The 26,531-nt window shown below is 41.3% G+C and overlaps 1 protein-coding gene across 2 annotated transcripts in view; it reads right to left on the bottom strand.

Annotated features, from left to right (window-relative positions):
* The window catches only part of MNAT1 (MNAT1 component of CDK activating kinase), a 126,408-nt gene extending 99,968 nt beyond the window's left edge, over window positions 1-26,440 (bottom strand). Inside the window, exon 1 of one of the 2 annotated variants that reach the window (XM_061998035.1) lies at window positions 25,753-26,440. In XM_061998035.1, coding sequence (XP_061854019.1) covers window positions 25,753-25,841 — 89 coding nt within the window. In that variant the 5' untranslated portion in view covers window positions 25,842-26,440. The remainder of the gene's footprint in view (window positions 1-25,752) is intronic. The other variant, XM_061998036.1, reaches the window with a different exon arrangement.
* Between the last annotated feature and the right edge of the window lie 91 nt (window positions 26,441-26,531).

The raw sequence follows: 26,531 nt of genomic DNA, 5'->3' as shown, positions 1-26,531 counted from the left end.
CCTAAATTATTCTTAACGGTAAGTTGCAGAAAATCTCACCAGAAGAACAAATATCCAACTCAATAACATATTATTGCCATCCTTCATCCAGATATAAAGTCCAAATAAATAAGCCTAGGCAAGCATTTTTCAAAAACAAAGACTGGCATTTTAAAGAAAAATCCACTTGCAAAGAGTGAAGGTCTGTGTAGTTCCATTTTTGAAACCATAGGAAAAAAGTTTATATCTTTGACATGCAAGATACATCTAATTAAAAAAAAACCTAATAAACCATTCAAGGCTTGCTAAGCAAGTGCTTCATGGTGACATAACCATGCACACAGAGGGGTGCAAGGGACCCCTGGGGTCATTTCCTGCTTTTCTACAAAGTAGAAGGACTGTCCAGAGAAATCTACACAACATTTTCTTTCTACAGACATAGACTATCCAGAGAAATCTGCACAACATTTGCTTCGAACATGCCACAGGCTTCACAGAGCTCTCCAACACAGTACTGATTTTGACAAATCTACTTGTTTTGTAAGCTGAAAAAAGTTAAAGGACATACAAAGAATTAATCCAAAATCAAGTAAGGCTTCTCTTGCTGCAATGGGTCACTCATTTAGGAATGCCTTGGGCTCGCCTCAGGCCTAAAGCTCATTTGTGTCACACCACTTCCCAGAGCTGGCACTTTCTATCCATTAATGATCTTCAACGACACAAGCACCTTCCCACACTGTGGCTGCAGTCCCCAAAACCACAGCACTAATGAAGGCAAGTTACTGGAGTTACAGGTGTAGTTTCAGTTTCTGTAATCCACCACATTTCCTTGCATTTGCTTGACAAAGCTGATGTCATATTTGTGTGAATGAAAATAAGTTCAATGGAGATATTCATCAGAAAACCCCAACAGTAGCAATTCAAACAGCTTCTCTATCTGCCTGATCTTATTTGGGAATCTCCAACTTCCTACCAATTTTTAAGGGTCATTCCTCACTTCAGTTTCACATAATCCCTAAGCAATCATTATCACATCTTTTCTCAGCATGAGATAAAATATAGACTGTGCTCCATAAACAGTGGAGACCTTAAGATTACATTCTTGGTGGGACACAGCATGATAAATATTTCAGAGTTGTCTTGAAATACCCTACAACATACAACACGTGGCCAGGGAAAATCATCTCAAAAACAAATATGTTTTGACTTTTTAAAAAAATAGAAAGGAAAAACATATTCAAGCCTCCTCCTTCCATCCAACACCAGCTACTGAGCAGGTCATATTGCAGTTTCCTTTTTAAAGGTGGCAAAGACCCTGACCCACTTGAAGCCTGATAGGGGATATTTTCTTGCATTATAAATGTAATCAATCAAAACTAAAGCTTTTTCCTCAAGTTTATTTTTAAACAGTAATTGGTGATTTAGTACATGAAACCAGTTAGTGAATCTCATGCAACTTTTTGAAGTTAAACTTTAAGGTCATATTCAATGTAAGTGCTCTTAGAAGAAGGTATTAAATAAAGGAGAATATGTACCAGACTTTCATTAGGCATGCCGACATCTCAACCATTTCCTATAGATTGTAGGGAAAAAACACCCAGCCCTATTTCACTGAAGGCAGCTTCACAGGTCATGAAAAAGGACTAAGTAAGCAAATACATTACTTACCATACCAAACAAACTGTTACCCAAAGGTTGCAGCACATTTCAAGTAATTTTATCATGATATATGTGATGCACAATCATTGTTCTAAGAATTTTTAGTAGGAGAGACAACAAGTTGCACAATGTGGGAGCAAGAAGCGAGACAACGTGTATCAATGGAGGCTCAAAGAGACAAAAGAAAAGAATCTGTTGAAGGGAAAAAAATCGTATTCTTGTTTTGTATTTATATCAGTACCTGTATGTCACAAACCACAAAGAACAGAGCACCCCAGCGTAGTTACTCAGCAGTGGATGCAGACATCAGGACAAGAGACTGCAGAGGAAATGGGGAGGATGACACACAGCTGTTGCCCCACATCAGTAAGCTGATCATGACAGAATCCTTGTCAAAAATTCAAAGTCAGATAAATATCCACAAATCTGTTCCTCATTATGTGGAGTTCCTGCCATGCATAAACACCAAACTCAGAGCACAGATTTGTTAGGCATTTGTGTGTGGCTCGTTATGTGTGTGGAAACAGCTTGGAAGTATTTCTGAATGTGTGTTTTTGTATAAACGCCGCTTGCCACCCTCTGTAGAGCGGGTCCAATTTACTCATTTTGCAGAAAAGTTTTGTTTGTTCCAATCTCTGCATAACATTAAAAAAAAAAAAAAGAAAACGAGTTCTCAAAATTTCCATTCACCACTTCAACTGCAAATAGCATGCAGACAACCAAAACCCACCACTGTCAACAGCTACAGCCTTATGCTGTATGGCACCACATCCCACTAGTCCCGCTGATTAAGTAAAGAGATGTTGAAAACAACTAGGGAAATTAAAATCTAGCACAAGATTCAGATGATCAGTTACAGACAATATTTGAGCTTATCTGTTTTATCCAAATGTCAGCTGAGAAGCATTCAACAATACTGCAGGTTCTCTCAAGAACACTACACTGCTCCATAATCACACTGGATCTGCACACATTCACAAGCGGCATTTATTTAGGCTCACAACAGCTGTATTAGAGCCACGTGTAAAGAACATTGTTCCTGGTCTGAGAAACAGTAAATAATGTTTTCCTTACCCATATAAATCACACACAATAAATGTCTGATATTATCTCGTGCCACTAGAGCAGTCAAATTAAAACAAATCAGGAGAGTATACCCTTGAGCACATATTTATAGGAAGATTGAAAGCTTTGAACACATACATTTAACCTTTTTGTATGTTCCTAGCCTCAAATAATAAGCTTACACATCATAATTACAGGGTTTCTTTTTCAATGTCCCCTCCTCAAATCAAAGTATCTATTTTACAAGTGAACTTCTGATTCTGCAGACGTTCTGAGAAAGCAATAGCCACTAGCAAACTCCTGGACGACAGACTGGGGGATGCAGTAAAGAAGCCCAAAAAAACCAAAGGATCAAGTTTTTAGAAAACAAAGACCCCCTCAACTGTCGACATTTTGGAGGTGTCCACTTAACACTGATCACCTTTAACCTCCTTGGTCAAAGTCAACTGCATATGCCCAAAAAATAAAGCTCAATAATGAACCCCTAAGGAGGTGCCAGACTGTGAATTATCTACTCTGTTTTACAGAATTATATATTGCTGTGCTATTTATAATAACTTAATAAAATTGTATCTAAAGCTCTTAGATCCTCATAAACTTAAGCCACTTCCCTAACTTAGCAGCTTTTATCTGAAGGGCAATCCAAGCTGCTTCCTCTCCCTAAAAACCACAGGCAACGTTTTGGATAGAGGGATAAGGTGTTCTACTGTTTAGCAGCATTCTCTCCAAGAACTATTACGAAAAGTGATCATCTTACCTACCTCCACAAAGGAGGTGAGCCAAGCTTATTAGTCTAAAATTAAAAACAAAGGATCCAAAGATAAGGAAGAGATGAGTTGTTTGTAGATACTGAAGACTGCACTCAGACTCTTGTAGCCATCATGCAATCAACAATTAAATCCTGAAAAGAATCCAGTTAGGAGCACAGGCTGGGGATCATGACTGATGGTGCCATTGCACAACAGAAGCATTTTGAAAAGCAACTACAAAAAGCCTTTTGCATTTACAGCCTATCAGCCAGCCCAAGGCAGAAAAAACCATACTGGGTGTTTTCCTTGGAAAATCCTGTAAAACAAGTTTGGTGACATCCATTGCATTACAACCAAAAACCCATACACAAAGTTAACCAGTGTAAGAAAATTCGCCAGTAAAAACACTCTATAGCTGGTCATGACAATCACAAAGATCAGGCCAGGTCTGTTACTGGTGAAGTATTACCATTATCTGCTGCCCTACCATTACCACCTTCTCTTGGCAATCCATTCAACTGGGACATGAGCAATGGAACCATCACCCTATCTTATTTAGCTTGCCAACAGGAGTTGATGGGGTTGTCCGAAACAAATGAATGTGTAAATTAATTTAGTGACCCTAGTGATGCACATAAGATTCCCACTTTTCCCTCCTTTTAGGAGACCCTTATATGTCACCTTATGCTTTGTGCAGTGTCACCACCACAACATGCTGAGTCCTCAAAACGTTTTGTATTAAAAAATAGAATACATGACTCAGATGTTTTAAAGATGTACATGCTTACTCAAAAAAATACTCCACCCCAAAATATCACCTCTAATAGCAATTTATAATATCGTTTCCAGAACTGACAAGTATTTGGCTGCAAAACTTTCAAGAGATGGAACTAAGGCACCTGTGAAATGCCAGATTTTCTTTAAGAACTGCACAAATCTGTTATTAAACATTCCAAGGGAACTTCCTTGCTAATCAGCCCTTACGTAAATCCACAAATGAATACTAAGATGATGAATTTTCCCATGAAAGCAAGAGCCTCTCCCCAACAAAGGGGTATTTCCTGCTGGTCATCCCCTCTTACCTGGTTGCTGAAGACCTTGACAACAGAGATTCACACACTCCCACTTCTCAGTGCAGCTACCCTCAACTACACAGACAAAAATCACACTCAACCACTAACTAGACTGTATATGTGGAATTAAACCTCAGTCAAATTCTTCTAGGCTTTAAATGATAAAGTGTTAAAACTGTGGGAACTGTGTATAGTAGAGGCAGCTTAAATATAATGCTGTTTAATTGCACAAGGATGTGAATGTACTAATAAGATAATAGTATGTTTTGGTTCTGCTAACTAGGCAGCAATTGTCGCTCTGGGCACAAAGTCAAACAGTTCAAACTGTCACCAGCACCTGCACCATACCCCCACCTACACAGCAAACAGTTGACAGTGGAAGGCAAGTCCATGTGATTTCTGCTCAGCAGCTTTTTGAAAAAAAAAAAAAACAGATTAAAGTGAAGCTAAATGGTCCATTAAATGGCCATGCCAAAAGAAGTTCTTTGGTTTTGTCAGTATACAATTAAGTCACTTTTTCCATTCCCAAGATATCCATTTAAAAGCATGCTAAAACTCAATATTTCATCATAGATAAGTAAAAAAAAAAAGTGTGTGTAAGCTGTAAACTATTGCTTAGCCATTCTCAGACACAAGTCAAAATGTGAATATGTTCAAATCTTTTTTACTATGAAAATAATCTGGCATAATCCTTCAGGCAGTTACTACTGGAGAGAAGAGCTGGCTTCACAATCTCTGGGAACAGAAGTCTCAAGGAAGGAGGGGAAACCAAACTTCAGTATTTGGTGGGATTCAAGGAGGTCTTGGATTCAGCTCCATATACTCGTTTGAACAGTCTCACAGGTATCACTAATGAACAAAAGCTCTGTTCATTATTGTTTGTAAGATCAGGCCTCTCGAGACAATGACCTACTGAAAGTAAACAAATAAAAAACTACCATACACAAAGGAGAAAAGAAAATCCAAAGACAGACTCAGACACTTGAGAAAATGTTCATTACATGCATTGGATAATTCCCATGTAAATGGAGTTTCTGCTGTCCCTAGCAACACAGGGTGGATCTAGAAGTGCCCAATATTCCCCTCTGCAAGTGGCCCTACCAGAGAGCCCATACTTACACCAAACATTGTGGAAGAGTCATGAGGAACTGCTTTTCACTTGTTCTTTGCTACAGACAAATACTCTTGAGTCTTTATTCAAAAACAAAAGCTATAAAGGAGTAACAGATTATCAAAGGGAAATTCACATGCTTTTCTTACAGAAAAGTGAGAGCCTAACAGCACAACACACTACAATCCCATTCTTTTACATTCAGCAATACCAGCAACCATCTTTCCACCACGAAAAAAAGGAAAATGAGGACAAGAACTGCATTGCCCAAAGGGCTGATCCAAGACGTGCAGCCTTTCATTTCCTGTTCTGGAGTCAAAACTGTACATATTTGGGCAAAGTACCAAAAATACAAAGACACTCACTTTTGATTGTCCTTACTGTAGATCACTCTGCTGTAAAGGTCACACAGCTGAAATGCTTCCTCTGTATTTCACAGGCTGCTGATGCCACCTGGGGAAAATGCGTCAAGCCAGTCACTCCCAGAACATTAAAGAGAACAAGACAAAAGCCTTCCTCAAGTTTTTGTGAAGTGTTTACAAACACGATGAATGCCAGTGTATCCTAGCATGCCAGCTTGAAAATAACTCAACCACCTGGCCCTCAGCACAAAAGGCTGACTCACCTGCTCTGCGTCTTTTACCCTTTTAGAAGACCCCAAGTTATGCACGCAGGGGACACAAAGTACTTTGAGGAGGCTAACCAGAGCATGACTTTTCTTGGTCCTTCACCTGCACACACCGTAGATCAAAGTTGTGGGAAGCCAGAGGACAAAGGCAACCTGCATACATGTGGTCACCTTTCAATACTGCACAAATATCTCCAACACCAGCCCACCTACTCTACTCCAAGGAGGAAAAGGAAAACAGAAGAGATTGAGAGCCATGAATACAATCACTGATTGCTTAAACCTGCACCCCATTAAGCTCTAACATCAGTGTTACTCCTTATCCCATTCTGTAGCTCCACTGAAAAAAAAATGCATAAAACTGAGTGAGCACAGTTAGCACAAAATACTCTGTATCAAGTAAACAGGGGGAAATCGTGCTTTTCTCATTCCCTCTACATTCTCACCTCCCTTGCTCAAATGTGCTGCTTTGTTTGATTTTTCCTTTCCCTGCACAGAACTAATGCTGAGACTCATGGAAGGCCATCTTTATGATGCATCAGGTATCAAACTCGCTTCATTACCATTCCCACTCTACAGTTTGAACAAATTTTGCTTTGTATTATCTTCACCTTCATTTATTTAGAGAAGGAAAATACAAAAAAATTAAAAACATTACTCTTAAAAAAGTGCAGTGATCACCCCAAGCAATACCTCCTACCAACTTTTCATTCCCACTGGTGACAATGCTAGAAGGCCACTGTAAAACAAATTCCCCTGCCTAAGCTTTGCAAGGACTAAGAAAAGATCTGAATGAGATCCAAAAACTTTCAAGGAGAAAGCTGTATCCTCACCAGCACGGTTCTTTTCAAATTGCAACACTTCTAGTAATCCACAAGTGATCCTTTTATTCTCAGGAACATAAACTTTACATAACATGAAGAGACAGTTCCTAGCAATTTGTTTAAGCTAAATCCAAATCCAAGCTATATGGTGTTTGAGTAAAAGAAAAACGGAGTCTCTGAATGCTCAGACTGTCAACTAAAATAAACACATTAACTCCCACATATGTACTGGGGAAATTGCATAGGATCATCTGAGATCAAAGGGTTTTTCTGTATGGCTGACACATACCTACGTGGCCACTTTATGCTGTAGGAATGTAATCAAGACAGCCTTTCTCCCAGCACAGCGTTGAAGCTATCAACAATAAAGCAGACAAGAACCCAATACAGATATTTATTTATTTTCACTGGCATCACATATAGCTACTGTGAGTAAAAGGCAATGTCTAGTCCTACAGTAGCTTACCTTATTTTTATATCTAGGCTGCTAATTTCCCACTCCATACTCAAGTCCTAGTACCTGTAGCACAGTACGTGTGCCTGGGAGCAGTACAAGGAGCTAGTTCAGCTGATAATTAGTCTAAAATCCTAAAATGGATCACCTCCCTGACCTGGTTCACCATTCAGTGCCAAAAAAAAAAAGATTATGAATACAAGGATGGGATAGACATGTTCCCTGTGTCACACGTGGGCTTCAGTTATGTGGAGTAACCACGGAGACTCAAATGGGAGTCACCACACACATAGCCAGTAAAATGCATAGTCAAAACCTACATGTGAAGATGCACAGCTGTCAAAGCACCTCAGAAAATACATCAAGGACCCATCAAAAAAGATAGAGAGGGGCAGTTGCACAACAAGTTTCCGTTAGTGGCAAATCAGCCCTTGCTGCTGCCTATCCCCATCCACTCCCTGTACCTGCACTTGCATCACAGCTGGCTGCCCCTCAGATGTACAAATGTAACTGTGAGGCTGAACAACAAAGCATAACAGAAAAAATTATCAAAGAGGGGGAAAAACAAAGTTTTGACACCAAACTGGGAGGACTGGCTGATTCCCCAGAGGCTGTGCTGCCATTCAGTAGGATCTTGACCAGCTTGAGAGTTGGGCAGAGAGGAACCTCATGAGGTTCAACAGGGACAAGTGTAGAGTCCTGCATCTGGGAAGGAACAATCCCATGCACCCAACCACAGGCTGGGGGTCAAACTGTTGACGAGCAGCTCTGCAGAGAGAGACCTGGGAGTCCTGATTGATAATAAACTAACTATGAGCCAGCAATGTGCCCTCGTGGCCAAGAAGGCCAATGGCATCCTGGGATGTATCAAGAAGAGTATGGGCAGCAGGTCAAGGGAGGTTCTGCTTCCCCTCTACTCTGCCCTGGTGAGGCCTCATCTGGAGTCCTGTGTCCAGTTCTGGGCTCCTCAGCTCAAGAGGGACAGAGAACTGCTGGAGAGAGTCCAGTGCAGGGCCACCAAGATGATCAGGGGACTGGAGCATCTTCCTTATGAGGAAAGGCTGCGGGAACTGGGGCTGTTTAGTCTGGAGAAGAGGAGATTGAGGGGTGATCTTATTAACATTTATAAATATCTAAATGGTGGGTGTCAGGAGGTTGGGACATCCGTTTTTTCTATAGTAGCTAGCAACAGGACAAGGGGTAATGGGATGAAGCTGGAACACAAAAAGTTTCACTTATATATAAGGAAAAAAAACCCATCATGCCCCTAATAAGCCTACTCCTTTTGAAACTCTTTTAATATAGTCAGTTTCCTTTCCTCCAGGACCAAAACCTCAGTTTTAATCTTCTTCAGTAAGCACCGAGAGATGATCCCATGGATTACCTGCCCAAATACCAGGCTGCACAAATCACAAGTCCCCTACAAGCTCAATGTTGTAACATAAAATAAAACTTATAAAGATCTGCAAAACTATACTGCAAAGTTGAAATATAATTACCTTAACTAACGGAAATACTCTTTTCTAGAGTTACTGATGGCTATTCATAGGATTGTCAGTCTCAAACACTTTTCACGATGAGGCTCTGAAAAGGCAATTTTTATTGCTGTAAAAGCAGGTTATGTGTTTGAAGGTGAAGGGTAGATGAGAAAGTAGCCTTAACGCTCACCTTATAGCACACTTCAAAATCTAGATATCTCTGTAAAATCACAATGATTTTTCTTAGCAGTAAGATTGTAGAATCATAGAATGGTAGGGGTTGGACTAGATCTTTAGTCTCCAGTCCAACCCCCCTGCAGAAGCAGGTTCCCCTAGATCAGGTCGCATAGGAACATGTCCAGGCGGGTCTTGAAGACCTCCAAGGAAGGAGACTCCATAACCCCTCTGCTTTTATATCACAGGTGAAATGCATTAAGTATAAAATCTTTCACACCTAAAGACATGGAACATTATAGAAAAGGAAGAAATCGATGATTCATTACATATGCTTGATAATGTCCAGAAAATAATTCATGAGAATATTATTTGAACATGTTACAAAACAGGTTCTGCAAGTTGTAAAATAGCATCCTACACCAACAATAGTACACCACCATATATACAGAGGAACCAAGTTAAGGAATCCTTTTCTTGGCATTTTTTAACTTCTGGATATTAAATCCAAAACAAAGCTTATAATGTAGCTTTTCTGTGCAATTTATACGTACCTCAAGAGACTCCAAGTAAAAATACCGGAATTACCTTTAAAGACTATGAAAAAAATCTACAGAAATTAAGAAAGAAAAGTAACTGGAGTTTTATTAAAGTAATCCCTCCAATCTTGCACAAAAAAAGCCCTAAAAAACCTCCCACTCTCTAATCATTAAGTTGGACTGGTATATTTATTACAATTCTTAGTCAATAGCTGACCTAGTCAAGAGGTCAGTGGTGAAGACTGGCAAGTAAATGATCTGATGTCACTCAGGAGGAGGAGAGAGACAGCCATTTAAGACCTTTGAACTGGTAATATTCAAAGGAAAGAAAAAAAAAAAAAAACACACAAACCACCACAGGCCTTTCCCTCATCTTAACCACCTTCAGCTTCTACAGTAAATAGTGCAAGCCAAATAAGAAAAGTGACTGCACTAGGACAAACTCCAAGTCTACTTCTATCAACTTATCTTAAATAAACTGGTTGTCTGTGTTAAGTAAACTATTTGACAGAAAAATTACAGTCAGAAAAAACAATGTACTTAAAGTGAAAACAAATAATGTGAATTTTGTTCTGGAAGTAATTGTCACATGAGACATCTCATTGTTTCTGTGGGCACCTTGCATGAGTGAGGCTACATTGCTGCTCAAGCACCTGATCAACTGAGCTAGTCTCTTGAAATGTCTTATTAACACAGTTCCTTCATCTGTTTTCTGTTGGACTGCGCTGCATCCCAAATGGCTAGGAAACAAGAATTTTAATTAGAAATTAGTATTCTTTTATTTAGCCATCATAAATTCAGTACATATAGAAATCAGTAAACAGGGGAAGTGTCTATGATTGACATTTACCTGACATTGCATAAGAAAAAACTATTTTACTGTTCAGGTGAGGGAGCCCTGGCACAGGCTGCCCAGGGAGGGTGTGGAATCTCCTTCTCTGGAGGTCTTCAAAACCTAACTGGATGTGTTCCTGAGTGACCTGATCTAGGTGGATCTGCTTTAGCAAGGGAGTTGGACTAGATGATGTCAAAAGGTCCTTTCCAACCCCTACCATGCTATGGCTGCCCAGCATGAAATACCTAGAACGGACTGATACAGCAAAAGAATTCACTTTCCTGCATCAGAAGATGTCAGATTAACTTGCCCACACCATAGCTTTTCTAGTGAGGAGAGTTTGAAAGCTTTAAAAATCAAGCAGAGAAGAATTCAGAAAGTAAAAGCAGCAGTGTTCCTCCAGGGACATGCACTAGGGACCAGGGAACCATCAGGACCAGAGATTACATCCCAGCCTGCCACAGGAACTGCAGGCTGCACTGCATTTGCTCCAGCTTTCCCTGGCCTCAAACCACAGCAGGGCAGAGCTGTCTGAGGAAACAAAAGGCAGAACCCCTCCTGCTCTGTCCTCGCTGGCTGCCTACCACCACGCCCAGAGACACCCTGAAAGCTTGTGACAATGGCACTCAGAGGGCTGTGTGCTGGCAGTTCTGAGGATGCTAGCTCCAGACCTGCAGCTCCCAATAGATACCAGTCTGACAACTTCTATGAGAGGAGACCATGAAGGTCATTTCTTCCTGCTAAAGACTGAATAAAATTCTGGAGCTGCTACACATACCTGAAACAGTAAGAACATCCATATAATATATTCAGTATTCCATTTGTGAAGCTGTTAAACACATATAAAAAGCCATATTAAACAAATGTGGGAAAACATCCTGATTAGCCCTGCTAACGTAATGCTTCAAGTAGATTAATGCAATAAGAACAGTCAAAAGTAATCCAGATAGTAGCATGTACCATGCAAGCACATCTTTCTCCTCATACTATATTAAGATTTCTTTTAAAAAGACTTCTTAGTAGATCAAATACAAAGTTGTATGCTGGTAAGAAAGGGAATGAACATCATTCTCTGCATCACTTTTCGTACCATTAGAATTGTAGAATGGTAGGGGTGGGAAGGGACCTTTAGAGATCATCTGGTCCAACTCTCCCCCAGAAGCAGGTCAATTACAAAGGCAATGCTACGCGTAGTTGAGAAAACTTCTCATTATTAATTTTTATGCTTCTATATTCAATGGCATGACATTATACATGGCCTTTTTCTGCAATTAACCTCCAAAACACAAATTAAATATTAATGAAATGTCAATTATGATTATGGGAACCAATAAAAGTATCATAAATTAAATAATCCAGATAGAACAATAAAGTCTGTTTACATGATCAAAATACTGTTGCAGTGTTAATAGTTTTTTTTCTTCTAATTGAAAATGTAATTATGTACTCATAGGCGGTGTTATTGCATAAAATTTGGTAAACAATACCATCTTTTCAGCATTACAATTCCCTCTCAGTAAGAAAGAGCAAAATAAGCCCTGTTGCTTCTTCCAGCCAAGCCTAGCAGTGCAACATTATTTAATGCTTCAGTTTGAGACTGTCCAGAGTGCAGTTGGATATTGTCACAGTTAACTCCTATTTCCATCTTCTGTAATTAAATATAAACTATCTATATTTTGTTCAGTATTACCAGCTCTCCCACACATTCAAAATACTTTCCCATTGTTGTGTTTTTTAACTGAAGAACTAACCACAGGCTCCCTAAGAACTGAGAAAAAACAAACATGCACACACAAAAACCCACAAACCAGAAATACTCAAACATGACACCTGGACAACAAATTTGTTGCTTTAAGGTCATCACTTCTGTTTCCTGAGGCAGATTTTTAAGAAAAAAAAAATCTAAGACAAAAAAACAACTTTCAACACTAACAAACGCAGTCAAAAGTTGATTTAAATCACAGCTGCTTGATGTTCAGATGTACAACTCTTCCCATGCTTTACCACTCTTATCATCAATGACTGCTTCACAAATTGGAAATGACACGAGACACACTGTTCACAAACAAATCAGATTTATGGTTATATTCAGTTGTTGCTGTTACCTGAAATTAGAATTAGAAGCTCATTAAATATGAATATGTTTCAGAGAATGTAGAGGCACAGCATTATATTGATGAAAGCTTCATTAAATTTTCAATGATATAGCTGCTTCTATATTTGTGAAGGAAGGACACGGTAGAAAGAGGTTGGGGCAATTCTCCTTCAGGCAACTTTGCATTTTTCTACTATCCCTAAAAACACGTGGATTTCAAAATAAAATGTTGGACTAATTGAGTGTTAGAGGCTACATTAAATTCAGTGAATGATTACTTTCAGATCAGCATTTGTCTTGTGTATGTTTGTCATATACAAGTGATTATCACAATTATATGAGTGATAGTCAAGAAGAGCAGAATTGGTAGAAAGTTAGAAATCAGGTTTTGGTGATCAAGCTCATATAAAATGCAGATTTTGTACAGGTTCTGAACTCACTTAATGGCAGAGCCATATTTTAAACTATTTACCTTAAAGAGACCTAACAAGTACTGAAAATGAAGACTTACCTAGCAAACAACAAAGACATAATTTCTTGTGCAAGCAGAAATGTAAAACTGCCTGTCAAAGCCATCCAGTAATACAGTCTTATTCATACTGCAGAGACTGAAACCAAGGAAACAGCCTGACAGAATACAAACTAGGCACACAAGTCCACGATCCAACCAGATTTCTAGAATTAATATCAACAAATCAGACAATTAAGATATCCATATATAAGAAAGCTACATGAAAGAACACAAAATCAAAAATGTAACATTTAAAATTCAAGTGGTCTGATCTCTCTTGTGGTCGTGCACTAGGATATAAATTTATTACATCTTCACATTACGTTAGCCCAGTTTTCTTTGGAAAAAAAGGCTCGTGTCCACTCCTTTCAGTGGCCATTATCTCATGTCAACTAAGCCAGGCAGTGGGGCAGCGGCCTCAGTGTCCCGTTACTTCTCTAGAAAGCCCACAGAATATATGGCCCAAGCATTCCATTTTCCTTATGGTTAATGTGCATGCATGGCCTACCAGGAACCAAGGTGCAGGGTTGCTCTTCCCAGCTGCCACCTCTTCCAGCCCTCTGAATAGGCAACTCTATCATGCTTGCAGACAATGTCAGATTATCTTCAGATCTTGATTATTCCTCCCTGCTTCAATCCTGCTTCAACACATTTACCTTTTTTGGTTTCCTTTGGCCTGCACGGTCAGCATTAAACAACTGACCTTCTCAAAATCACCACAGGGTAGTATAATCCCCATGTTACCAGATAAAGAAATTAAGCCACTACAATTAATGCTTTAAGCATGCCCAAACTTCACATTCCTGATTTGAGAGTGATTAGCACCATACAGGATTTCCTCTGTTCAAAGCACAGCCCCTGGGGAGAGTGGGAGCCGTTGCATACAGCCTCTGCACCTGCGAGGAAGCTCAGTGGTGCAGCAGAGCCCAATGAAACTCCGGGCTGTAGTAACATGGCCAGCTCCATTCCAGGGCTCTGTCAAGCAACTCAAACACCTTGGGTGCCACTCCAGAGCAATGAGAGAAGGCAAAATACTAAAGTGCCAACCCTTCTGCATCCTTCTTTTTTTCCCCAAACTTGTGGATCCAGGCAGACTCCTTGCTTCATTTAGACACCTACAACCCTTCACCACTTGTGCAAGCACACACACACAGATGCTCACTATCCTTACCTCTACTCTTCCCAGAGCCTGGAATACATGTTTTCATCCTCACCTCTGCCTCTTAAACTTTAGCTCCAGTTTTTCCTCACTCTTCCCATATAGTTCAAAACCCTTCTCTAGCCCAGTCATCACTCCTTCTCAAGTCCTCCTGCAAGGAGGACTTAAGAAGTCATCCTCCTCCTAATATTTGCTGCTCCATTTACTGACACACAGTAAGACTGGGAGTCAATCTCCCCTTTCAACTCTACTACAGCATTTCAGAGTTTCCCCAGAGTCACAAGATGTTTCCCAGTTATACCTTCTTCACAAAAAGAGAAGGCTCCTTTCCAAAACCTGTCAGATAGGAGCAAAGGTTCCCACACAGACTTCATGGAATGTGAGTTCCCCAACCTCATTCCAAGGAACAAATCTCCAAGGGGACTGTTCCACTTATACATTATTGAGATAATGTCCATATGGAGTCTGCTAATGTTGGCCATGTCTGCTGTTCCATCCTGTATTACCTTTCCCCAAAGCCAGGCAGATCAAACAGAAATCAACTATTTGTTTAGCAAAATTTTAGGCCAGGCTTTTTTGCAAGAGTGGAAACAAAAAAGGTTCAAATACCGAAATTCTAGAGTAAACTCAACAGTCAAATATCTCCCAAGCTCCTAAATTCCACCAAGCCTGCTCATCTGACGACATTCACAGCAACATCACATCACCCTGGCATTCCTCTCTGTCCTGTTAACCTCCCTCTCTCCCTTTACAGAAAACAGTCATATCCCAAAATCAAAGATAATATTTCTTTTTTTTTTTTTTTTTCCCCCTGGAACAGTGGATCTTGGGGATTTAAAGGCAGCCTCCCATCTCCAGTTCACAGCACAGTCACAGGCTTATCAAACCACACAACTGCCACCAACAGTCTTTCCCAATGCCAACCAGGGTGTGTAAGACTGGTTTTTCAGTCTTTTTAAGTCTGCAGACAGCTGCTTCCAGAGAATCTGAACTCTCCTACTTACACAGAGATATTCATATAATTATGCTAAAGATTATCTAGTCTCTAGTTATATCTACAGATTGTTCAGCTCCTAATCCCCACAAAGATCCTGAATTTTTTCACACAAAACACATGACACATTGCAAGGAAGGATGACAAAGATATTAAACATTTCTCTGCCTCTACTTGTTTGGGACCAGAGGTCTTCCTTCTTCACTGCCAGCAGCTCTTGCAATACATCTAACCCCAGTGCCAAACTTTCCTGCCCAATTAGACCTAACACTTCCCAACCTGGCTCAGCTGTCTAAAGGTGTGAACCTTACCCAAACCACTCCCTTGCCTTTTGCTGTCTAGGAACATCAGTCCTTCTTTGCCATCCTGGCAGAGAAACTGACAGCCTGGACACATTGCTTGGCATTAATAGGGAGCAGAACATACTTAGGACTTGGGAACTTGCAGCTGAAAAAAAACCAACAAAAACAACAACAAAACAACCCAAACCCCCTGTTCCTCACTCTGCCCCATTCCAATACTTCCTAACTCCCAGCAGAACCACTTACTTTCCTATATAATGTTAAAGAAGTTGCCATGCTCACATTAAGCCTTGGATTCTGCAAATGCTTAGACAGAGAACGTAACCTCAGTGCCAGTCACTGAGGCAGGACTAGGGGAACAGCAAAAATCATTATCTGCATTCTACCCCAATTCAGAGCCAAAATATTTATCAGACCAGATGACTTGCTCATTGTTCCTTTGCTGCAGAGGCACCTTGTTCTCACTTCTCTGAACTTATCTGCATTCCACACAAAAATAGCTGAAAGAATTTGTTAAAACATCCTCTTCCCGCATTGATGTTATAGTCAAAGGAAGAATAACTTAGAATATCACCTGTAGAACATCAAAAAACGTTCTTAACCTCAACAACTGAAGCGTAACTTTGTCATATATAGCAGCAGTTCCTGCTGAGCTCTTTTCTCAGATCTGGTCTTGTCAAACATAATTCTTGCAGAACATTTTTTAAAAAAGAAAAAAACAAGTAGATGTCATTACAGAATTAATTTTGCTCTTAGAACTACTACTTATGACTTATATTACGGTCAGACTGGCCTTTCTGTGAAGAAACACCCACTGTTTCCTGCATATTGTTAAACCACAGATGCTAACATGAACTCAGGTGCCAGCTCAGCACTCCACCTGCCCCACACCCCTGTTAGTACCAGGGAAGATATTTTTATTTCTTCATTTCCTAACTAGATTCAAACACTGGAGTACTCAATTTCCAAAATGCTGACCTAGCTTATCTTCAAACCTCACCTTCACTTGTCCTGGGGAAAGAAAAAATACAACCAATGTCCCAAGCAAAGAGTATACACACAAACGAAACTTCCTGAGTACTCCAAGAGGGCACTTACAGATCTGTTCTGCTGTGAATTTACAGTTAGTGAGACATACCTTTTAAAATGACTCCGGAATATATTTGCTTCATTTCATAAATATTAAACTTATGCACGCTGCTTATTAATATTTGGCAGCTAATGCATCCACATAGAAGCAAGTCAAATGCTTCTTCCTCATAAACCCACAGAATTATTGGCTTCAATTATAAAACAGTAGATAATCATCCTCATCTGGAGCACTGTGTCCAGTTCTAGGCTCCCCAGTTCAAGAGACAAGGAATTTCTTAGAGGGAGTCCAGTGGAGGGCTAACAATTTGATCAGAGGATGTGAATATCTCTCCTAGGTCTACAGGACCTAGGGTTTTTCAGCCTAGAGAAGACTGAGGGGAGATCTCATTTCCAAAAGTATTTGAAAGGTGCATGTCAAGAGGATGAGGCAGGCCGTTATCATGTTGGACATTTACAATATTCAACCTTACCATGGTAAGCATGTACCCCAAAAAACTGACAAACACATCTGAAGACTCCTCAGGCTGGGCACCCAAACCCAAGAGCTATTTGCAGCGTCACAGGCTGCAGATTTAGCCAGAGTGAATTTTCAGAACCAGGAAAATATATTTTACTTTTCAATTTACTGATAGGAGATTCTGGATATAAGCATCAGCTTTCCTTTTGCAAAGGTGACATCTCAGAGCAGAACCACAACTTCAGTTTCTGAAATGGACTTATGAGGAATGAAGAGCAGAGTTTTGCAAGCTTTGCTAGGCAGGCTTGAAGTATTACTAAGCAGATAACGCCAACTGATAGCTCAGAGGAAAGAGAAGATTTTTCAAATATGTCTGTTTTAAAACAAAAGAATAGTGTAACTGAAGCATTAACAGCACTTCATCAGAAGGACTAAGACTCTGGATTCAGAGCCAAATTCAAAAGCAAATATTCTTTGTCAAAACCGGATGGCAGAAGGAAATAACCTCTTGGGTATTTCAACAATGATTTAATCACCTCCCATGACTAACTCAGAGAGACTTTGGAAGAGTAATGAGATGGAACAGAGTCCAAAGAGCATCTAATACCAATTATTAAAAAAATAACCACTCCAAAAAGACAAAGAAGAAAGATGACCTAGATTTTTATTCCCTAAGAAGTCATGAAAAAACTTTATTTCTGAGGGAATACATTCTACTTTTAAAAAAGCAGCTTTCCTTCATCCTTTGAGGATGCAGATAGGCCATGACTGACTGCAACTATTTCAAGCAAGCACCAGCTAACCTAACTTCCCATGGTAAGTCTGACAACAGGAGTAAAAACCTCTCTGATGTGTCTCCCAATTCAGATGAAACAGAATTCTCTCAGAGATTTCCTGGGCATGAAATATGTTATGCAGTTTTCATTACTTATCTCCCCAAAGCAAAGGTCCTTTGCTGCTTGAGATTTTTAGTTATGTAGCCCCAATCTGCTTCAGTCCACCAAGACAACTTACACTTTTCATGACTTAATTTTTTCAGAGCACTTGCTCTCCCAGATAAGTCAGTTTTTTAAGCACACAGCTTCACGAAATGGTGCAAACTGAATTAACATTGTGCCATAGGAAGGTCCTTCCTTCAACTCTCCTACCTTACTCAAAGATGCACTTTTCTACAAATTACCTAGTACTGCCTCCTCTGATGCCTCTTTAAGTGCTCACAAATCGCTTCACTAGTCCTGTACGACCACCACCACATTAACTTACCAAAAAAAACTCATTTTCTGCCAGGTTAGCAAATCAGATCAACTCTCCCAAGGGTCCCGTAAGTACCAGAGTCTGGTTGCTCTTTTCTTGGTACTTGCTGCTTGTTCACAAGTCCTGCATCCACATGCACATTTCTATAGTTCAACTAGTACTACTCATACCGTCTGCACTCATGAACTACTTCTGTATTCACAGAAATCTGGTGGCCCAAAAGTCAGCCCTGAACACAGCATCATTGTCCCTTCTTGTATTTAAGAGATTTTATTTAGGTAAAGAGCTTCACAAATACAATTCAAATACATATTTAAGCACCTATCTCCTACATGCTTAAGTTAAAAGTTACAGGTCTGACAGATTCTCACTGTCTAGCTCTAGTTAGACCTCTTCACCCAAACTCACTTGGCTGAAATAACAGTTTTCTGTTATTTTCCACAATCTCCAGCTCTTGCCCCTCGTCTTAGAAGAAAGGCATTTTCTTGAACCACACCGCAGAGAAGAATGCAGCAGGAAGCCAAGCGATCCTTTCACTTGGAAAGAGTTTAAACAACAAGATTCCAAACTCTCTTTTTTCCCTGATGACTCCAGCCCCACGTGTTGGCATGAGATCCCACTCCCCCGAATTCACCAGGGATGTTCCTACTTCCAACTCCTGGGGAATTTGACAGCCACAAAACTCCAAATGCTCCTCACATTAAAATAAATATGCAAACAATGAAACCTCTGTTTCTTCATTGTAGCAGCCGTTAGCACTGCAATTAAGAGTTCTGGGAGGATGTGCTTATCCCCTAATGAATCCCTGGAACAGCTGTAACAGGGTGCAAGGCAGATTACAGAATCCCCACAACACTATTCAGTGAACGGATGTCTCCCCTGAGCAACACAAAGCTGGGCCTAGAGATAGTATGTATTTTCATACTGTCCTCATTTTGAAGCCTTATTAACAAATTAAATGAGAAATAAACACACCTCCCTCTGGCTAAAGAAGAAAAAAAGAAGACATTTTAATAATAAGCATAGACACCTTTCCACAAGTCTTTTGTGGACTAGGAAAAAAACTACAAGAAAAGTTTATAACAGACCAAGTCTTTTAACTACCACCTATGGTCGCAGCAATAAATGAATAAACCCCAAAATGCTATACTAGTAGCAGCTGAAATCAAGTCTGTCAGTGTTCTCTGGTATTTGTGACCTTGTTTCCCAGAGGTGTCAAGCATGGCAAAGACACTTTCTGCAGGCAGCACAACAGCTGGAGTGACACTGGAGAAAGAAGAGAGTTCCTTTGCTTTAATTGCTCTGCAGACATCCATACTACTTCTCTCTACAAGGGAGGATGGTTCATAGGTAGCTGGAGCAGTAGGACTGACTACTAAGAAAGTTTCCTGACTTTTCCTGACCAGTTTCTCTTCTCCCTACAGCAGGCAGTAGGACAACAAAGCTGAACCAGCAGCCCAAATTAACTACCTTTTTTTATCTAAGACTTTTGTGTCTGATTGTTGGAGACCATATGGTCCAAGTTTACAGCCAACAGTAAATTTCTTTACCCAGTCCCATTTGCAGTAACAACCTTAACATTCCTTTAATGCAGTTTTCAGTGGATGCATTTCCTTTCCCCTTTATTTAAGTAAACCAGTAGGACGTGCCTAACCTGCCTCCAAAACTCAATGCAGGCCATGAAATAGAAGTAGGCAAAATAAAAGATAATTCATGGTTTTAAATGAAGACAGGTGGATTACAACTCCATCAGCAAGCACGTACCCAGTATCTGTATGCTTGGAAAAGACATTAGGAATTGTCTCAATAATCATTGTCATGCATGCACAAAGACTTTTGAATATAATTCTCAAGAATGGACTTTAAAAGAAGGCAAAAACACCAGCACACCTTAAACTAACATGTTGCAGAACTTTAACCAAGTATTGCTCCATAATTAGATACAGTTTCCCCTGCACAAAATCATCTTTAAAGCCAACTATCTGATGCTTTGAATCTCTGTTACACTTAAGAAAATAAACTTAAAAAGACATTTGTTATTCTCAAACTGAGCATTTCCATACTAAGTCCCATCCTAGAACAACTTTTAACTGCTAATTTATCACCCTCCCTCCTGATGACAGGGAAGATTTATAGTGGAAAAGGCTTATTTAACATGACTCCAATGCCAAAAACACATGGTCTTACACTTTTGGCAACATTGGTCAAGAAGCAATAATCAAGGAAAACAAAAGACTAGGAAATATCCCCCTCCTCCCCCCAAAAAAAATCCATTCTCATAAATGTAAGGCTTGGTGTGGTTCCACTGTAACTTTAAGGATGTTTACAGTCGAGACCCAATGTCCAATTTCATCCTCTAGCACTCATCTACCTACTCCTTATCTCTCCTGCAGCACTGCTGTGCTTATCAGCACACTGACCCCTGCTCTGCCACAAGCAGGCACAAACACATTCCAGAGTCCCACTGATCACAGAGGAACTGAACATGACACACATGCGGCTCTGGGAGAAAGCCACTACAAGTTCTTCTTACATAGGGTCACACACAGTGACATAGGAATATATGCAAAGGACAAGGGAGGAGAAATGCACTCTGCATGTGTTGGTGCTAAGATCCAGAATGCGTTGGTAGAAGGTCACAATAAAAAGAGAGATGAGAGGCCTTCTAACACACCATATCTACCCTAGATGAGAGAGATTTAAATTAATGAAGTGAGGAAGAGAAGAATGAACAGCCAAACCTCCAAAGCACAGGACTTCATAGCAAGAAGAACCTTCACTGTCAAAAAAACAAGGAACAATCAGGGCATACACTGCCCAACAAGTTCTCAAGTACTTTGATATTAACTCTGTTTTTATAGGAGGTGAAAACAAAAGAAAAAATAATAAATACACTCAAACACAATAAAAGGAAGGTTTTTCTAGTTCATTTTAACCAAAGGGGAGGAACTGGCTAAGAACATGAAAGTGGAAACAACTTGGCTGACACAAGGCATAAGAAGGCAACTCTCAAAATTATTCAAGAAAGGCAAAACAGAAGGCCACAAAACAAAGAAAGTGAACTAATGGTAAAACCACAAGATATCTGAAACCCAGGAGAAAAACTTTGAAATTTACTAGCAAGTCACCTCAGCTAAGTAAAAGCTCTTTCATGAGTAAGTTCAAGAGATTTTGCACAAGCGCAAATCAGCTCACTGAAGATCACTGTAATAAGGGAACTACAATTAACAAAATAGGAAAGAAGATACTGGGAGGCAACACTGAAGCCAACATGAAAATACTCCTTCAGAATGTCTGCAGCAAAAGAAAGAGCAGTTGAAGTACGGGGCACATCACCCCACTATTCAATAGGAAGAGGAGTCTCTAACAGATGATGCCAAAGCACTCGGGGCATTTTCTGCATCAGTCCTCATTCACTGAGACGGATTAGCTGGCTAACACAACTCCTAGCACGGCAAAAGGAGCAAGCACACAAGCTGGAACCGTGAAATGTATTAGAGCAATTACTCCAAACCTCCTGAGCCAACAAAGTCAAGACTCTGAATTTCCCACGCATATTTATCAGCAAACTTCAAACAGAAAGCATGATAAAGGCAGTACACTTCTGTGGACAACCTGAGAGGCTTCCATAAACCTATGTACTACATTTTTGCAGGTTACAACACTAAAACAGTGCTTTAAGGTTTCTAAATCCAGTAAATGTAACATTTACCCTTTGAAAATTGACAAAGGTAGTCACTAGAGATCATCTCTGCCCTCTGCACTAAGTTTTAGCAGCCTGAAGAAAGGCAAAAAGCACCTGCCTCTAAACACAGGGAAACACAGACCAGTCAGGGTAGTGCCAGTGCCTGGGAAGATGCTAAAAATCAACAATCAGACAAAGGGCCTATCTCCTGCATATTTCAAATAATGCATCAGATAAGATCCAACACACAATTTGTTAAGAACAAATCATACTGAGCAAATATCATTTCCTCCAATGACACAGTAACAACGTAGATAGCAAAAGAGCAACTAGAGGCAATACAGTTTTGGTTTGACTGGACTTTTGACACTTAAATTGACAGTTATATAATCTAAACAAACATAGTACACACTGGAGCACTGAGAGATGACTAGAAACCTATATCCAGAGATAACTTATCATTTCACAGAGAAAATAGGTAGCAAGCCCATTCACATGGCTCTAATCTTTTATCATTCTCTATTGCTACACAAAGTAACTTGGGGGCAGGGAAGGCTATTTAGCAAGGAACTTACTACAGGCAATTCCATGTTTTGCTTTGCCTCGGTTTGACTTCTTAGAGTCACAAAATGACAACCTCAAAGATCTCCCAGATGGCATCTTGTCCACAAATTACATATGGACCTTTCTGTCCTGCTCATTTTCATAAGTTAGCAGAAGATAATCTGAGACAGTTACAAGCACTTGGATGGAGGGACTGAGAAACCAAAGTCACTTATAGCAAGTGCAAAAGTCACTTGAAGGAATACATAGTTGGATAAGAGCAAAAAGAGTAGAATAATCAGTTGTGTAACACAACATGGAAGGGAAGGTTAAACACTGTACTGCCCAGAGACATGCTGAGTGATGAAGTGCTAAAGAATGAGGTTTATGCTGAACATAAATCACAAACATCACTGCAAAAAGTAAAAACCAAAATGTTAAGTCTCACCATCCTACTGAGATCTATCCAGTGCAGCTATCATATGAAAAGCACAGGAAATCATTTTGACTCCACCTGTTGCACTAAGGACTCAGTTGGAGTGCTGTGTCCAGTTCTAGTGTCCCAGAAAAATGCAAATGAAGAGGAAAAAAGCCTCAAGAAAAGCAGAAAGAATAGCCTACAGATGTATAAATATGTATAAAAATCACTGAAGAGACTGAAGGAATAGGATTTCTTCACTGTGGAAAACATCAAAGAGAAAGCTCCCACAACACATGACATTCCTGTGGAAGAGGTGTAATAAAGAGTTCATAGGGTGTATGAAATGTATGTTAGAATTCTTAAATGCTTAAATTATGGCAAATAAGTTTAGATTAGAAATTAGGAAAAGTATTTTCAACGGTAAGAACAGTAAACTCTTGGAACTTTGCTTACGAAGGTTGAACCTCCACCAGAAACATTTGTCAGCTCACTTATCTTGAGAACTAGTTAAAACTTTTGCCTGAAACACAGTGAATTTATGAAAGAACAAATGTCAATTACTTCTCCTTTTTCTCCCTCATACTTCATTCACTGGTGCCTCATTTGAGCCTCCAGCTTCTACATCAGTTATTACTAGAACTTATTACTAAGAAATTACTTCAGTGTGTAGGCTTTGGCACATCATATGGAAATAATAATAAAAGCATAACCTTAAAGGAGTTACTAGAAGGATGTTACAAAGGAAAAGTGATCCACACCAAAATGGAGATTCCTTAATTACAGCAACAAAAAAATAAATCACACCAGAGATCATACCTACATGGAGCAACTTCAACTTTACCCTCATACATGTGTTTTAAAGCAGTGGTACCCAGTTGCAGAGATGCTGTTTGCTTGGAAGGTAAACAAAGGACCCACAGACCTTGCTCAGCTCAGGTAAGGTCTATCTGGGAGAGTCTCCATAGCCCTCTCCAAATAAGCACCCTGCAGAGATACCCAGCTATCTCAACCCAGAGCCACATGGATTCAGACCACTGATGAAGTTTTGGAGAAAACACTTGTCAAATGCAGAAGTGCAAGCAACAAACAACAAGAGCTGAGGGAAGCAGACACAGTCCTTGTGCTGCTAGGAAGAAACAAGGAAATCAAGACAAGGACATCAACTTCAAATACAATGTCAGCAGCTAGACCCAGCAAAGCACAAAAAAGCTACAAAAAAAGCCCACTGAGAACCAAAGCAGCAGAGCAAACTGAAACATGCTGTCCTCTGCTGGAAGTGGCTCTGGAAGAACTTAAAAGCAGACAATTATCAAGACCAGTAGTCCTTTAATCTTCAGTGGAGTACATGACAGAAGCATCACTTGAAAGCTGCAGAGTCCTGCCTAAATGGGGTTGTTACCTTTTGAACTCCAACTAACGCTGCGCTTCTACACAGCCAGTACCACTATCAAAGGGACACTCCTAATGCCAATCTCTCCCACACCAGCACCACCAGATCATCTGCTGCTCTCCCACACACTCTCTGCTCCGTGCAAACATTCCTGTTGCTCCCTGAGAGCAGGATCAGGGAACAGATGAAAGCTAACACTTTTTGATAAAATAATATAAATCTTCTGTTACGATCCAGTTCCTTCACTTTATTCACTTACACTATTATCACCCTAGGTAAAGCTTTCAGGCTGTGTTTGTTGAATGTAATTCACATATAGTTTAAAAATATAAGCAGTTCACTATATACCTCACGGGAAAGATGAAAAGATACACAAAAAAGACCAAAACACTTTAAAAGGGCTGCTACTGCACTATGAAGCTTCTATCAAGTGAATCTGGAAAGAATTTAGAGTAGAGCTTTTAAAACTTCCATGCCAACAATAGAAGATCTCCAGGTATGGAAGCGAATTAGTTTAGGTGATGTATGACTTCAGCTAGAGCCAGTGGTGGGCCTTAGATAAATGCTCATCTTTGGGGCACACGGAAAACAAGAGTCATGACTCTTGTTGCCAAAAGAAATACGGAACGAGTAAACAATAGCATCAGCACAGGTTCACAAGAGTATTCGCCAACATTCAGATCGTCATCCAAATTTCTGACAAAACATTCCTCATTCGAGAGAATTAACATGCCAAAAACAAAAAATGAGGGGTTTTTCCTTAATCAAGCATTGTAATTTTTTATAAAAAAGCGTTTAAGTTGATGCGAAACGTCTTTTTCTCTGCCTTTCCCGTTTCATACCCCGACGCCTCACAGCCCTTCGGGACAGGAGCCGATACTCAGCCACCACCGAACACGCCGAGTCCCGTGTGTTTCCCCTCCGCCTCCTCCGTGCATTTCACTCCAGCGGAGCAGCCGAAAGCTGCGCTTCAGCCTCACACCGCGATCCAGCCCCCTGAAACGGCCCTGAGGCTGCAGCGCTGCCGCCAGGAAAGACGAACCGGAGGCGCGGGGGGACCAGATCCGCCTCGCAAACGCTTGTACGGGTCTGGCAGAGCCCCGCCGGGCCGGACGGCCTGAGCCACTCCACCCCCCTGACCGGCTGGGGGGCGACCGCTTCCCTCAGGCCTCGCCGGCCGGTCCCCCCACAGAGGAGCAGCCCGGGACCGTGGCGCCTCTCGCCTCACCGCGTCCCTTCCCACCCCCGGCCCTCCTCAGGGCAGGGCGGCGCCTGACTCACAGCGTGTGCCCGCAGACGTTGACCATCAGCTTCAAGGAAGGGTTGCGGTACTTGGTGGTCTTGCACCGCGGACAGCCCTGGTCATCCATGGCCGCCGCTGCCTCCCCCTCCTTCTTTCCTTCCTTTCTTCCTCCCCTCCCTCTCTCGCTCCCTCCGCACTTTCCGCCTTCCGCCGCGCGGTGTCTCCGCCAAAGGGGCCCGCCGGCATCTCTCGCCGCCCCGAGCGTTCCTCTTCCCGCCAGGGCCCGGCCCGACCCGGCCCGGCTCGCTTCGCACCCCTTCGTGGTCCCGAGCAGCCGCCAGGCAGAACCAGCCGGAGGCGGGGAGGACCGGGGCGGCCCGGCCGAGCCGGTACAAACTGCCTTGAGCAGCACCTGCCTAGTGTTGGGGCGGGTAGAGGGAGGCTGTGCAGACTCCGGAGCTACGGTTGTAACGGGGCGGGGGGGAGCGAGACACTCCTGCCTAACGAATAACCCGCAAGAGGCCGTTGATGGGGCAGCAGCCCCTCACGGGGTTCCCCTCGCCCCGCTGCCGGCCCGGCTGCAGTGCCGTATCTCGCCCCGGCTCGCTACTTCGGCGCTGCTCGCACCGCCTTTCCCCTCTAGAGTTTTAACTCAGCCCGGAGAGTTTTAAGCGCTCGGAAAAAGGCGCTTGGCGGCGGCGCAGGTGAGGGGAGCCGCCGCCTCCCTCCCGCCCGCCGCGGGGGCGTCCCTGCGGCGGGACGCCGCGCTCCAGGTGGAGGTGGGGAGGGAGAGCCGCGGGGGCAGAGCAGAGGAGCG

Source organism: Colius striatus, chromosome 6 (genome assembly GCF_028858725.1).
Source record: "Colius striatus isolate bColStr4 chromosome 6, bColStr4.1.hap1, whole genome shotgun sequence".
In the NCBI taxonomy this organism is placed as follows: Eukaryota; Metazoa; Chordata; class Aves; order Coliiformes; family Coliidae; genus Colius; species Colius striatus.
Note: the sequence above shows the minus strand (reverse complement) of the source record. Positions and strands in the feature narration are given on the sequence as shown.